Source organism: Hermetia illucens, chromosome 4 (genome assembly GCF_905115235.1).
Source record: "Hermetia illucens chromosome 4, iHerIll2.2.curated.20191125, whole genome shotgun sequence".
NCBI lineage: Eukaryota > Metazoa > Arthropoda > Insecta > Diptera > Stratiomyidae > Hermetia > Hermetia illucens.
Window position 1 is genome coordinate 18,270,557 of NC_051852.1, and position 14,761 is coordinate 18,285,317.

Consider the following 14,761-nt stretch of genomic DNA (forward strand, 5'->3'; position numbering starts at 1 on the left):
TAGGGATAAGGTCATGCCAAAGGCTAATGACAAACATGATCTTTTTTTTGCAAAGTAGATTGGCAGCGAAATGTTATTATCGACCTTCACAATAGCTTTCCTTCAAATATACACAATGATTCCAACATTGGTCCGCCGATTGAAGGAAGTACCCTTGATAATTTTCCGAAGTTACCCCGCTCAGCAGTGGTATTATAGCAGTTGAGCTCCTTTTAGATGGGTCTTGGCACCCTCTTTGGACACGGATTGATTTGGAGATCACAATCAGAACCATGACTAGCACAGTGGTACTGGGTTATACTGAGTGCAGACTCAGCATTCATATCAGTGAATACGAGGCCTATCTAGCACCTCTGCCGCAACTAAGGGGTATGGTATCTGAGTTGTACAGCACAACTCCATGTTTGAGTTCACTAGGTGCTCTACTCGTAATATGGACAGAACCACTATAAACCCCCACAAGGGAGTCAACCGCAAATAACCGGACCCAGAAATTTTCCTGAAACATTTGCTCTGAGAAGAGTATCCCAGTCTCCATGGTACCAACTAACCTTCGATAAAGCTTTGCAGCGAGAGCCACTTCAGATGAGCTCTTTGCAGACTTGGTTCTGAACGTCCTTCTGAGTAAGTGGGAACGGCACTCCCCAACAGGTAGTTACCTGGAGATGTGATTTTTTCTTAAGGAATAAATAAAAGTCACAGCGAGCTATGTGAAATTCCTTTTTTGCCATTAACACTTACACAATGGACAATGAATGGACCGAAGTGCTTCCGTGGTGTAGGATCCAGACGTTTTCGGCGAGTTCCGCCTGCGCGTAGAAAATACATTTTCCCAGCCCAGGACGGCACCCAAAGAATTGTTCAATCGTTGTCTTACCGGCAAGAAAGTATTCACGATCAATAATGCCGCAAACGCAATAAAAATGATGAAGTTTGCCACTTGCACATCCTCGCTTTCGTTAACCGCCCCTACCCTTTTCCACCCACTACTGATTCTATTTACAGGTGTAAAGTGGCATTATCTCATTGCTCAAATTCTCGTATAACATCTTGCGAACGGATTCTTTTTTTCGGAGGTTTAACTCATCAGAAAACTCTCAAATGCTCATTCTCCGGTCAGCCGTGGTCAGCGCACGGAGTCGGTCGAAGTTTGCATCGGAACTAGAAATGAAGGAAGGTCCTTTGTGCGGATCGTCACATCTCTCTTTGAAAGACTTCGCTTCTTCACATCCGTGGGTTTTCGATATAAATTGAATGCGGTACATAACTTGCAGTTTTCATAGCATTTTCGAGGGATTTTCTCTAGGTTTCACTAAAAAGGGGATCACAACACCTAACTTACAAAAAAATGGATTGTTGTAGTGTGACTTTTTAATCACCATTTACCACATCCAGCGATCATTGTGTCAATGCCACATCTATGTCTCTATTATCGCGAGGCGCCATTCATTGCCTTTCATAGTTGGCTAACTCTGGGAAGCATCGAGAGCGACGGGGTAAATGACACAACCTGAATATCAAGTCTACTACTTAGAAATCGGAAACCCAATTTCGTCTGATTTGCAGACATTTTTCTTCATGGCGTATTTCTAGCTTCTCCGAATCCCAGCATCTGGTTTAGAACAAACTCATAAATATCAAAATAAACTTTCATTTTCAATCACTAAGTAGGCTCTAATAGATGAACTATTTTTGCGAACTACTTACACCCCCATAAAACCTGAACGCAATCAGTAGCTGCACTCATTCGAATCAGTATTTTTGTGTCTATCAAAGTAAATTTAGGAAAAGATTTTAGTTATAGCTTACTTCTGAAGTATAAAAAAATCAGTGTATCTTAGTTATATTACCCACTTGAATTGTAGTCCTTTTATATTTAAAATTCATTATCGCTATAGCAAAATAAAGTTTCTCGACTATTTTTCGCTCGACATTTTTGTTTTATTACTTTTTTTCTCATTTCCCCTCTAATAAAAAGACATAGATCCATTTCATGTATTTCCCCTTTTTGATATGGAAATTCGTGGTATTTAGGCTTTTATTTATCACTGTAAATAATATTGCGCCAACTCGAATTAATGCAACAATTCAAACAGACAAAAAAAAGATGTGTGTAACATACATAGAATTAGCTGTTAATTAGTTTGATTTTTGTCCTACATCTCAACACCACTTGCAAACATATCAAACATTTTTTTTAATATCCTTACTATCACGTTTTCTACAACTATGTATTACTGCTACTACCGTAAACTATAATTTTCATTTTGTTTGATATAAAATTAAATGCAAACTCAGCCGATACAAAACCACCAAAACCAGCGATAAAGTCATCAACGCTTCCGCGAACTTCATCTCAAGGTAAAGGAAAACAATTTTAAGGCTTTTTTTGATGAAAGCTTTATTAATTACATCCGCTATTTTATCCTACTAACATTTATCCTAGAACCTTATTTGTTTTTTCTATTTTGAATAAGTAAGTATGTAGGTGGATGTTTTAGAGTGACTAGATGAGTGAATATTGTGTGATGCTATGTATACTACCCTTTTACGTGGCAATCAGGTTCGTTTTCGAGTTCTATTCGTCTTTATTTGTTTTTAGAACCAGACGAGCAAAATAGAATACATGAGTAAAAAAATCTCTCCAGGTGCTGCCTCCTTTGGTTACTGTAACCAACACGACCACTGAAAACCGATTGCATGCCTACTTTATTTTAACTATTGTAGGCACATATGTGAATTTATTTTTACAGTATTTCTACCCAGTTTTCACTAGTTTTTCCCGGGAACGATGATCGATTTAAAGAAATATCTGAATATATTTCATAACATTTATGGAAACGTAATATACTTTTGGAACGCGTGTCTTTTATGAAAGTGTGTGGTATTCCATGCCAAAAACGTAAAATAGGTGCAGTCGCATTTGCTGGCACTTTCCAATAGTATACGCTTTCAATCTTCCTACGTATCTTTCCAGTAGTTTTCAAATTTCCAACTCCCAATTTTCATTGTATGAATGCTTAGCTGGTGTGATTTTTGGATAGCTCTCTTTTGAGCCAAATCTTGTAACAATTTGTTTTCGTATCTTTTATCTCTTCTTTGCAAAATCTTGTATCTTTTCATGCAAAATTTATCTAAGTATATTGAAAAGCTGTTTAGCATTTGCCTTTTCTATATCAAAATCTCAATTTGTTCATGAATCAATCATCCACGCTTCGAAGCCAGCTTAAACCATCCCTTGAACTCTATAGTTCTCCATGAAATCTAACTCATTCCGTTTCCTTCCAAAGTGCAAGCATCCACTCTATCCATTACATATCGTCGCTCTAAAGCATCCTAACTCCAACCACTCTCACTCTCCCCAAAATACTCTACGAAAATATTTCATTATTTTAGAACGTGATCGACTTAAACCGCCACCACCCCCCAAACCAATCGCTCTTGCATCCACGCATCCAAACTATCGTCCTGACATCGCATTAGCACCCGAAGTCTACAATCATCTACGAGGATTACAGAAAAAAGCGAAAGATCTACGAATGGAAGTTCGTACATTACGAAGACTATCCCAGGCTCAGGCTGTAGCTGTTCGTGAAGATATTAAGGATACCTTCATGCGAATTCGTGCTACTCTCCTGGCTAGTAGTGGTAGCTATTGGGGTCAAGGTGATCAAGAAAGGACGAGATTGTCGCGCGAAGAGGAACTTTACAAACAGGAAGTAATACGCTTGGAAAAGGACTTAAGTGATTTGGAGACGTCTGTGGAAGGACTGCGAGGGGAGGTGATCAATAGACGAACTAGAGTTAACATGGCAGCTGTTGAGGATATGGCACTAGTTTTGAGCCGGGCAAGGTAGGTCCAGTATCTTTTCTTTAACCGACATCTACTAATATTCCTTCAATTTTTCTTTTCTAGTAAAACCGTAGCAGAGCTAAAAATGAAATTCCCCAGTCTCCAGCAAGGAGTGCGTAATATTCTAGCGACTGAAATGGAAAAAGTCGTTAGAGAAGAAAAGTTCCTGAAAGATGAACCTGATAGGTTGGAGTCAGCTTTACGACGATGTAAAAAACTAACTGGAACCTTAGTAACATTGAAAAGGTAAAGTGCTATCTTCAATTATCTTTTGGTAGATATAACACTGTTACTCTCTTTTGCCTGTATTTAGCATCCTTCGGTACTTATCTATACATAGTGTTTGCTGGAAATTGACTTCTGAATAAAACTTCTTACTGCCTGTTGTCCACATCGATTACCCCTAAGTAGTTCTTGTGAAACTCCCAGTAAGGCCTAGTGTCGCATTCAAATCAAGATTTCGTCTTTCTGGTGTATACTTCGGTCATACTGATGAACGAATCTGGCCTGGTCTTGACAGCGAACTTACAGGCTCTTGTGGGAATGGCATTTGAGCTGGTTTCTTTGGGTCTTGTACGTATCCTTCAAATGAATTCTGCAAATGTAATGAAGAGATCCAACGCTATTCCACAGAAAAGAACATCATCACTATGTTGGGAGCAAGATGCAGCTAGATGAGCAGTGGTGTCTACCACGCATCGTTTTCATAACAACCTTGTACGTTGTTCTCCATGGTTATAAAGCCCCCCTTTTTGGGGTGTGTGATGGGCCTAACTTTACCCCGAAATCAGGAAGCACTAGCATAGCTAATGGCGGGCTTCCTGATTCCTTCACCCCTGACCTGCCCGGTTTTTCTCCCTCCTTGGTTTCAGGATTGGATTTTTGGGAGCATTCCCTTCATGCGGGCTAATCTCTGCTGCTCCCCGCTTTCTCGGCTCTGGTAAAGATTGCTAAGGTCTATCCTGGGCTTTCTTAAGGGCATCTTCTGACTTTAGGCCTGCCATCAGCTAGCGCAGGTACCATTAAGCACCTGCGCCACTGAGACCTGTCTCCTTCCTGCGTCTGATATATTTATCTCAGACGTGCTTTCGCTAGTCCCTGCTTTTTGAGCAGTGGCCTTCGTTGGTTGTTGTCCACGTAGTATACCAATGTTGGCCATGGATCCACTGCTCGACGTCCCAACTTTTCCCCTCTTGGGTGTAATCACCTGACTCTCAGTATTTCGGAGATATACCTCCGCCTGATTAAAGTTTGTGTGCTGTACGTGGTCCCGCTTTATTGGTTTTATTTTTTTTTATTTTTATTGCTGATACTCATTTGATTTCCATGAGTACGGTGGTTGGGAGGTCCGCCGTTCCATAGTCCCCCGTAGCACGGTAAGGTCTAACTTACTCACTGAGGCGACCAGGTATCAGTGAGGCTCCGTTCGAATACAGTCAGTTACCGCCAATTGCAAACTATCCAATGGGAACGGTTGACACTCTGGATTGTGAGATGTGTTTTTCGACTCCCCAGTTTAGATCCGTAGCGTTTTCTTAATAATAGGGTCACCTGGTACAGGGTGTGGCTATCACCACTCACTAACGGTCTTGGTAGACGAGATGCTTGCCCTCTGAAAAGCCACACATCGCTCTTGAGGAGAGGCAGCTCACCCTCTGAGAGGAAGATAGGTTGGCCTCAGGCAGCTATATTCCACATCAGTCTATCTGACCCCTTTCATGTAGTTATTTGGCGTCTTAAGTGTATCTCTGTGAAAGAATACTCCCCATTTTTTTATGGATCATCATCAATCTGACACTTCAACGCTCCTTTCTTGAAAAGATCCTCTGTCGCGTAAACCACTTTTGACCTGGAGAAAAATTGCTCGCTCGTCGCTCTAAGTGCAGTGCTCATTATCGTTTATTACGCTGGTGTGTAATACACGCAGACGTCAGCTACCCTATTGAATCCATCTCGGTCTCTCGGGAAATAAATGAATTTCTAGTGCTTATAAGCCCTGAAAAGTACAAAATAATTTTCATGATGCCCCAGGATTCTCGACCGTACACTATTTTGTGTCCCATCGATAAACAAGTCGAAAACCGGATGCTCGGTACTTCAGGGATGAGAGATTTTGTCCATTTTTCATGTAAGTATATTTGGCTACACGATCGTTCCACGTATATATAGCTCGTAGTGGAAACACCTTAAATATACCCAATATTTAATTCTACCATTTTCTCTCGTGAGGAGTTGTAATTTGACGCGAAATCGGCCAATTTTCACCTAGTATAACTTTGCTACCAATCATAGGATTTCCACCAAACTTTCCAGTATAATGCCTCATATTAAAGTCTATTTTGATGTAAAAATTTTATAGATCCATATGAACTTGAGGGAGGTCCACAGAAATTGTTGAAAATATAATAATATACTGTTATTAGCTATATTTGAGCAGATGTCGTTACGGTGGTATTTTGAGGCCTCGATATCATGCGCACGGACCGTTATGATATTTTTCAGAGTTTTAGGTTGTGGAGTTTCTGAGCAGGGGTCCTTGAAATAATTGACCCTTTTGGGCCCTCGCACTCCTCCTCTTTGCAACCAATGTCAAAACTAAACTCTGCTTCGTACTACCTTTCATTTAGTACCCCATATGACTATTGTCGGTGACAAAAAAATGTACACCCCGCCTTTGACTTTATGAGGACCCCGCCCCTCTTAAATTCAACGTAGAACGATATTACCCACTGATCGTAGAGTGATCCACAGCTCCCACTTCTTTCCACCATTTCTGGGTGTGACAGACAAACAGACAGTAAACCGATTTTTTGTTGAAAACAAAACCTTGAAAGATGACAAACTTAACTGCGAGAGAGATATGTTATCGTTGATATATTCATGGAAAGTGCTGTCAAAAATAATCGAAAGAAGGATCGTATTCTTCTCAAAAAATATTGTTGGCAAATGCCATATTTTAACACGGAAAGTCAACGGTTAACCAGTTAAACAGATTCTAGAGAAGTGCTGGGAATATGACGTTCATTCCTACCAAATTTTCGTTGATTTCAAACAGGCATACGACAGTATCGATCGATCGGTACTGCAAAAAAATATTGTGTGAATCCAAAGTTCCTGCGAAACTGTTTAGACCCATCAGAATGACAATGAGTCAGTCTAACACTCTAGTAAAGATACGAGATTAACTAACGAAATATTTCAGCGGCAGACTCTGGAATAGGGCAAGCTGACGGGCTGATCCCAGCGTAGCATGATTCTGGAGGACACAATCCCAAAGATACCAATGGATTTAAATGGCACGCTCTTTTATAAATGATTCCCGATATGCAGATGATATATGTAAATATCCTGGCACAATAGAAAAAGAGCGCAACGGAGGCCCTGGTGAAACTCGTTGAACTAGGCTGGAGACTAGAAACCAATCCTTTCCAACTTCCAGCCAACCCCCAGAGAATCTTAGCTCCAGTGGAATTGGACGACAGATGGTGAATGCGATACAATAGTGGGTTGTGCCTATTATATGACGAACCAGAAGCCGGTATCCATATGAAGAATCGAAAGCTCCAGTTGGCGGCCATATAAAACGTGTGGATAGGTGGAGAGATTTTATGGATGGCTTGGAAGTAATGAACTAAATGCAGGCATAACTTCTTTTAGGCCGTTTCGTGCTCTAGCATTTTCCCCACGTGTCCAGAAGACATATCGGTCTGTAGGAGGATGGTGTACCTAGAGGTTTACTAATCTTAGGCGGCAGTACCGGCCTTATTCGGCACTTCTTCCGAGATTTGCTGTCGCCTATTCTACTGCAGACCTCCAGTAGCTCCTCTCTGGAGACGATTGGAATCGCCGTCACACTGAGAGGTCGGTGGAAACTCTCAGTGCCCCTCTCTTGCTGAGGGAATAGCCCCTGGGTGATTTTCAACAAGGTGGCAGGCTAATCAAAGGCTCGGGTCTTCTATCGGTGAATATGGCTCTCCTAGGGATGAACGGATCAAATGCTTTAGTGATGCATTGTGTCAGATGGATGGCTCTTTCTGTAAAGGCACTTGATTTATTGGATTAGTCTAACCGAACTTTTATGAAGGACTGCTCATCCCAAGCTTTTGCAGATCAGTTTGACATTTTTCTCGGTTTCGTTCGGGCAAGCTCTCTGCTCTGCGGCCTTCGCCATAGTTCCCTCGCTGACGCACCAGGATATACTATGTGCCAGTGCAGGGCTGACAAAGGTCTGGCCTACGATTAAGGCATACCTCGCCTCTAACAGACTGCACTCCCTTGAATATGCTTCTCCGCCTCCCCACTCACAATCACCTTGGGACTTCATCCTTTTGCGTCAAGTACAAGATTGTGAAGCATCATAGTGATCTGTGCCCCTCCATAGGCCTTCGATATGACCCTCTGCCTCAAACCGGCCAAGCTGTTCTTGAAATGATGAACATTTTTCGTTAAAATGAACTCATCTAGGGGACTTGGATTTAACGCTATATTCTGCTTTTGAACTTTTGTTGTCCCAAAGACCTTTTCGAGTTTATTATAAAAGCTGTTCGCGGGATTTATTTCTGTTAACTTTAGAATCAAGTCTCCTTTCTGTATTCACCAGATGCGGTTCCTACTATTATTTCAATTCTTCACTTCTGCATCGGCCTTCCCCTTCCAATAGCAACGTAGCCATATCACCTGTTTGGGAAACAATTACCATATTATTTCGCTTTTGACCTTCTTCGAGCGTTTATACTTTTGATTGGTAGATTCTTTTATTCCTGATGATATTGGGGTTGAGGTTGTGTAGTTCTCGTAATCAAAAATGAAAAACATCCGTTTTTATACTCACTAAACAATAATTTATTCGCCTCACCAACAGTGGCTTGATATTTTGAATTTTTAACAACTAGTTAGGTTAGATTATGACATGCGTTATATCCAAAGATTCTCTGCGTCGATCTTTGCGCCACTACTTTCTCACGGTGCAACTCTTTTTTTGTTGGGCAACATGGCGGTGCTGCCACAGTTGTGTGCATATAGTATGTGGTCGGCTTTTGCTTGCATTTTCACGTTTTGCTATGACAATTTAAGAGGTTATTTGTCCTGTCCTGGCTGATTTTATCAGGTTTGTCTCCTTTCCTATATTAGAGGCGCCTGCGTTTTCTATGTGACAGTCCCATTCATGGATGCGGTGAGAGAGATACCTGCCCTGCTCGATTCTGAGTGTCTCCATTCGTATGCACCTATCGAACAATCCCTTACTCACCCAGAATGCGGCCGTATTGTGGCCGTTTGAGTATCGCCATAAGCTTTTTTTAGGCTCACGATAGATTCTTCCCTGAATTCCTCCAAATTGAATTGTTGCTTCAAGGCAGTGCAGATCTCTTCTCTGGATGTTACCTCATCGAGATCCTTGCATCGTATATAGACTTCATGTTTTTGGGAACGAACCACGACATACTCCCCAAGTGAGTTTGGTTACGAAAGCCGGCAGTTTTCCCCACGCTGAATTTTTTCAGATTACTCCTTTCACCGACCCCTTCCATTTCAACTGCTGAGTTTTCATGAGCTGTCTCTTTTGCTGGCTTTGGTATTGGAGGAGATCGTAAAATTGATGAGCTTCTCCTGAATGGATCTATTTGCCGCTACTGGAGTACCTCTTGATCAAATACGATGGGTGTCGAAATCGCCATTTTTGGCCAGCTATCTCCTTTTAGCCCATCAATTTTTGCTTTTGCAATTGGTGTTCTTGACAGAGTTGTGCTTCGTTTGATCGCCTCCTCCAAATCTAAGACACTTGTAGTATTAGATGCCACGGTGGCCAAGTTGTCCACCACCGAGGCACTGCGGTCGAGGGATATCGACGGTAGGGAGCCCGCTTGCTCACTTCCAACAACCGCCCGTACTGGGGTTCCGAGCCCCTGCACCGTAACTTTACTCCTTCTGAATTCGTCTATGTTGGTGACCATGCAATTCCCAGACCACAATTGGGAAATCAGAAATCCTCTAACGAAGACTTAGACAGGATGTGGTCAAGTCAAGAGCAGCCAAACGCATGATGGAAGAAGAGCACAACACATTTTTTACCACCTTTCGATCCTCCCTTTTGACCCTTTTTTTTGCCTTTCTTTAGGTCCTCTATCTCCAACTATTGATCACAAATTCCGCTCCTTCTTTTTTCGAATTTTGTATGGAGGCATTCAGGTTGAACCTTTTCCATATAATTATCACATTTTCAGCCTTTCCTACTTTTTTGACATCTTTTCATCTCCTCTTCTTCTCAGTGGTAAGAGGCGGAAATTTCGCCCCATTTTCCTCAAATTGAACATTTCGAGATTTTCCAACATTCATTTCGATATAATTTCTGGAATATTTTTTGTGGCTATAGAAAGACTTTCCTTGTTGCATTTTAATTTGTATTTTATTTTTTGTATATTTTCCCAATTTGTGATAAAAAAATTGCTTCTTTTCTAGGTTGGCCAGTGTTCAAGAACAACGATTACCAGCCGTAGAACCTGTCAACGAAGATCCACCACGATCAGCTGAAATCTCATCAGCCAACAAGGTAAGTTCCTGCTCAATATCTAGCCCTCAATATCTAACTTCAAAAATGAGTTCTTTAAATTTCTCGTGTGTATTTATATAAGTTAATTAAAATTTCACTCCTTCCTTATTTGAAAAGATAATTAAAAAAGAAAGAATTTCGTAGGCTTTTACTACATTTTGCGTTTAATCCAAATCAAATTTTACTAACGACATTTTCAAATACTAACGAATCAAGAAATGTTGTTACCGTGTAGCTTTTTTTTCTATTTATACAAAAAAAAAAGTATTTCTAAAAATTTTTGATGAAGAAGATTTGAGATATTCAGATTTTTTTATATAAAATGTTCATAGATCATTCTCTTTTGACACGGTAATGGTTATGAGGATATGGTTTTCATTTTGAAGGAATATATTGGTTGAACTTATGATTCTGTAGAGCAAATTGAAGCTCTTTGTATTGTTAAATTTAAGTTGCAATTGGCGGCATTTTGCAGTTACGTTCCTACAATTGTATTTCTGGAACTGTTTAATACTTTTTTACGTTTTCCTTTTAGTTTCCTTGATCTTTTTTATGTTTTAATAGATAATTGGCGCATTTACTTATAGTTTTTTGAGTTTCCCCATATTTATAACATTTGATCTATTTTCATTCATTTCATTTTAAAGATACATCTCGAAGTAAGATCTCACGACGTAATTTCCATTTAATACAACGCGAAAATGCAGACGTTACTTAAGGATCTATTCAAATTTTATCTTTTCTGGATAGTTCCCTATTTTTTTTGAGGAATATTTCATGAGAGAAATAACAAAAAATTCCGAAATTAGTAATAGAGTAACTGAAAAAATTAAGACTCCTTTGCTACTCATGGTGCTGGAATTTATTTTCAGGATTTTAAATAAATCCAGTGGTGCTTTCTTAGTTGAAATAAGAAATTCCTGTAAATGTCGCCAGCTCTTAGTGCAGCGCACCTCGATATCTTTTATTGGTTGTGTGAATTAATTTTAAGGTATACCCTGGTAAAATATACGACTCTACTCTGAAATAATATTTACAAACATAGTACTAGCATTAAATGCTATCTTTATGAATTTTTCTAATAAAAAAGGACTCCACCCCTGTTAGGGGAGTAATAGGAAAAATAAAAATAATTATTCTTGAAAAACTTAATGAATTTATTAAAAGCAAAAAGACAAGCAGGATATGAAAGTGGAAAAGAAATTGAATGGCTATATTAGCAGTATGATCGATAATGAGTTTATTCCAGAACTACTGGTTGGACCCAACACCTCGGCGGCAACGCTAACACGGGCTTTCTTTGAATTGAATACCTTCACCCTCACCCTTCGACTTGATCCGTGTTGATACTTGTTTAGCTCATGGTTGCCGGTATTGTGTTTAGCATATGGGGATTCCTTACTTATCGCTTTTGTCTTCGAAGTATGGTGGGGAGACAGCTCTGTTCTTAATTACATCCCAGAAGAAGTGTTCCTTTATGTCAACAAATTTACCTCATGGTGAAAAAGACGATTATCTGCTAACTTCAGCGCAGAAATAGAATTAGCCACTAACAAGACTAAAAGAAGTACCCATTAATAAGGAATAAGGAGTAAACTACTTCAGTTAGCATTCACTAATTTGCTGAGATTTGAATTTTCTCTCCTTTCGAACGAGATGCCATAGTTGACGGTCCCTTTTAAGCAACGAAGAACTCTCCATCTTTCTCCTCATTTATTCAAAGTCTTATGGACGCAACAAATCATCCCTAAATCATAGTAAAGCGTGTCTCTACAGCTGTTTTAATCATCGGGCTTTGTACACTTGATCAAAGTATGAATTCCAGAGTTATGCATTACGATCAACATCCCTTTCCCTGCCTTCCAGTTTTTGTTTGGAAAGGTAAATACCTAAACCCAAAAGCCACAGGTATTTTACTACTTACCATTGGTAAGGCTGCGTATATAAGGGCACTCACACCGTATTAAGTTCTATTTGCCACATATTCCTGGTACGCCCATCAAAACAGTTTCTTGTCTGAGCCGCTTGCAGGCTTCAAAACATCGAAGGATTTCTACAAGAGACACATTCTTCTGTGAAGAAGGCCGTTTCTAGACATCTTCGATATCACCGCGAGCTCTTCCGGGTGATAGCTTTAGAGAGAATTACTCCATTAAAAGCATTAGTACTGAATCAACTCAGCAAGGAACTCGATCTCCCTTCTATGACTGTTCAGTCCCATCATCATCATCAATGGCGCAACAACCGCTATCCGGTCTAGGCATGCCTTAATAAGAAACTTCAGACATCCCGGCTTTGCGCCGTGGTCCTCAAATTCGATCTCCCTAAAAGCTGTCTGGCGGCCTGACCTACGCCATCGTTCCATCTCAGGCAGGGTCAACCTCGTCTTCTTTTTCTACCATAGATATTGCCCTTATAGACTTTCCGGGCTGGATCATCTTCATCCATACGGATTAAGTGATCCGCCCACCGTGAACTATGGAGCCGGATTTTATCCGCAACCGGACGGTCATGGTATCGCTCATACATTTCGTCGTTATATAGGCTACGGAGTCGTCCATCCTCATGTAGGGGGCCTAAAATTCATCGGAGAATTCTTCTCTGGAACGCGGCCAAGAGTTCGCAATTTTTCTTGCTAAGAACCCAAGTCTCCGAGGGATACATAAGAACTGGCAAGATCATAGTCTTGTACAGTAAGAGCTTTGACCCTATGGGGAGACGTTTCCAGCGAAACAGTTTTTGTAAACTGAAATAGGCTCTGTTGGCTGCCAACAACCGTGCGCGGATTTCATCGTCATAGCTGTTATCGGTTTTGATTTTCGACCCTAGATAGAAGAAATTATCAACGGTCTCAAAGTTGTAGTCTCCTATTTTTATTCTTCCCGTTTGATCAGTGCGGTTTGATATTGTTAGTTGGTTGGTTTTCGGTGCTGATATTGCCACCATATATTTTATCTTGCCTTGACTGATGTGCAACCCAAGATTTCGCGCCATCTCCTCGATCTGGGTGATGGCAATTTGGACGTCTCGGGTGGTTCTTCCCATGATGTCGATATCGTCAGCATAGCCCATTAGTTGGGTGGACTTAAAGAGGATCGTACCCTTGCATTTACCTCAGTATCACGGATCACTTTCTCCAGGGCAAGGTTGAAGAAGGCGTAAGATAAGGCGTCCCTTTGGAAATCGTACGATCCGCAGATGACTGTCCGGGTAAGCCACCAGACAATGCATATTCTCGTAGAGACTATTTTCTCCTCTACAGTCCCTCTCAAGGATTGCATGTTGTTATGTGCTTTTCCGCTTAAGGATATTTTTAGTTTCTCATAAGGTCGTAATTCCCTTGTTAAAATTCTCTTCATTTATGAAAGGACAGCTTCAATAGTTTACCGCCAATACACACAACTCTCTACTTTCACATTCATTCTGTTCGGCGTTCGTAAATTTTCCTTATTTCCTTATATTGGTCGTCGTTTCTCCTTTTAGCAGATGATGTGATATCACATCACATTTTAAGAAGAGTTTACCAAATATTGCCTACCACAATTATATTTGCCTTGGCCTTGCATCTACACATTAATAGTGTAAAATGTACGGCAGCGACGAAAAGGAATGAATAAATGAATATCTCATGCAAGAAAAAAAAATGATCTAAAAATTCCAATAATAAGATATTTTCACATGCAAAGAACCGAGAATCATGATTCTTACGAATCAGTATTACTTATCGTTTAGAAGTATATTCATTTCCTATTGCTTGGCTCGGCTTTGGAAAAAAAAATCGCACTGTTAAATAAAAGTTATCACACAGAAAATTGCAATCCTTTTTCTAGACCACAGCCAAATTAACAGGGAATCATGACACTAGCAAATTCGCAAACAATAGTTTGCATCGGTTCAACGCTCGTAAGCCGCCACCGCTATGTATACAGCGAAGAGCATTGTTACGTATCGTACGATACATTACAATATTACTCGGTGATGTTTATTGAAGCTTTATAATGTGATATCACATCGGTACGGACATTACAAAGCATTATTTATCACAAGAGTGATATCATCATCAGATGTCTGGGTGGGTGATGATGCAGTGATGCTGTAATTTTAAATGATGATGTGGTATTTGAATTACACTCGGGGGTGGTAATGTGATATTACACTTTAAGGTATGATCACTTTTGCGATATTATATACTCAATCTAATCGAATCGTAGGTTTTCAAGGTGGGTTCATAAAATAATGTGACCGTTTTCGTAATAGTGAACGTATTGGAGATGTAGTAACAAATATTAAAGAATCTCAAAAGCACTCCCTTTCACATCTGCACATGGTGATTTTTTCAAACACTTTACATGCAGCGTCGG

At 40.2% G+C, this 14,761-nt stretch overlaps 1 protein-coding gene across 3 annotated transcripts in view; it reads left to right on the top strand.

The window, feature by feature from the left end:
* Positions 1-14,761, top strand: part of LOC119654382 — a 406,510-nt gene that overhangs the window by 361,246 nt on the left and 30,503 nt on the right. For all 3 annotated transcript variants that reach the window (XM_038059748.1, XM_038059750.1, XM_038059749.1), the window contains 4 exons: positions 2,299-2,361; positions 3,397-3,853; positions 3,917-4,099; positions 10,310-10,400. In XM_038059748.1, coding sequence (XP_037915676.1) covers positions 2,299-2,361; positions 3,397-3,853; positions 3,917-4,099; positions 10,310-10,400 — 794 coding nt within the window. The remainder of the gene's footprint in view (positions 1-2,298; positions 2,362-3,396; positions 3,854-3,916; positions 4,100-10,309; positions 10,401-14,761) is intronic.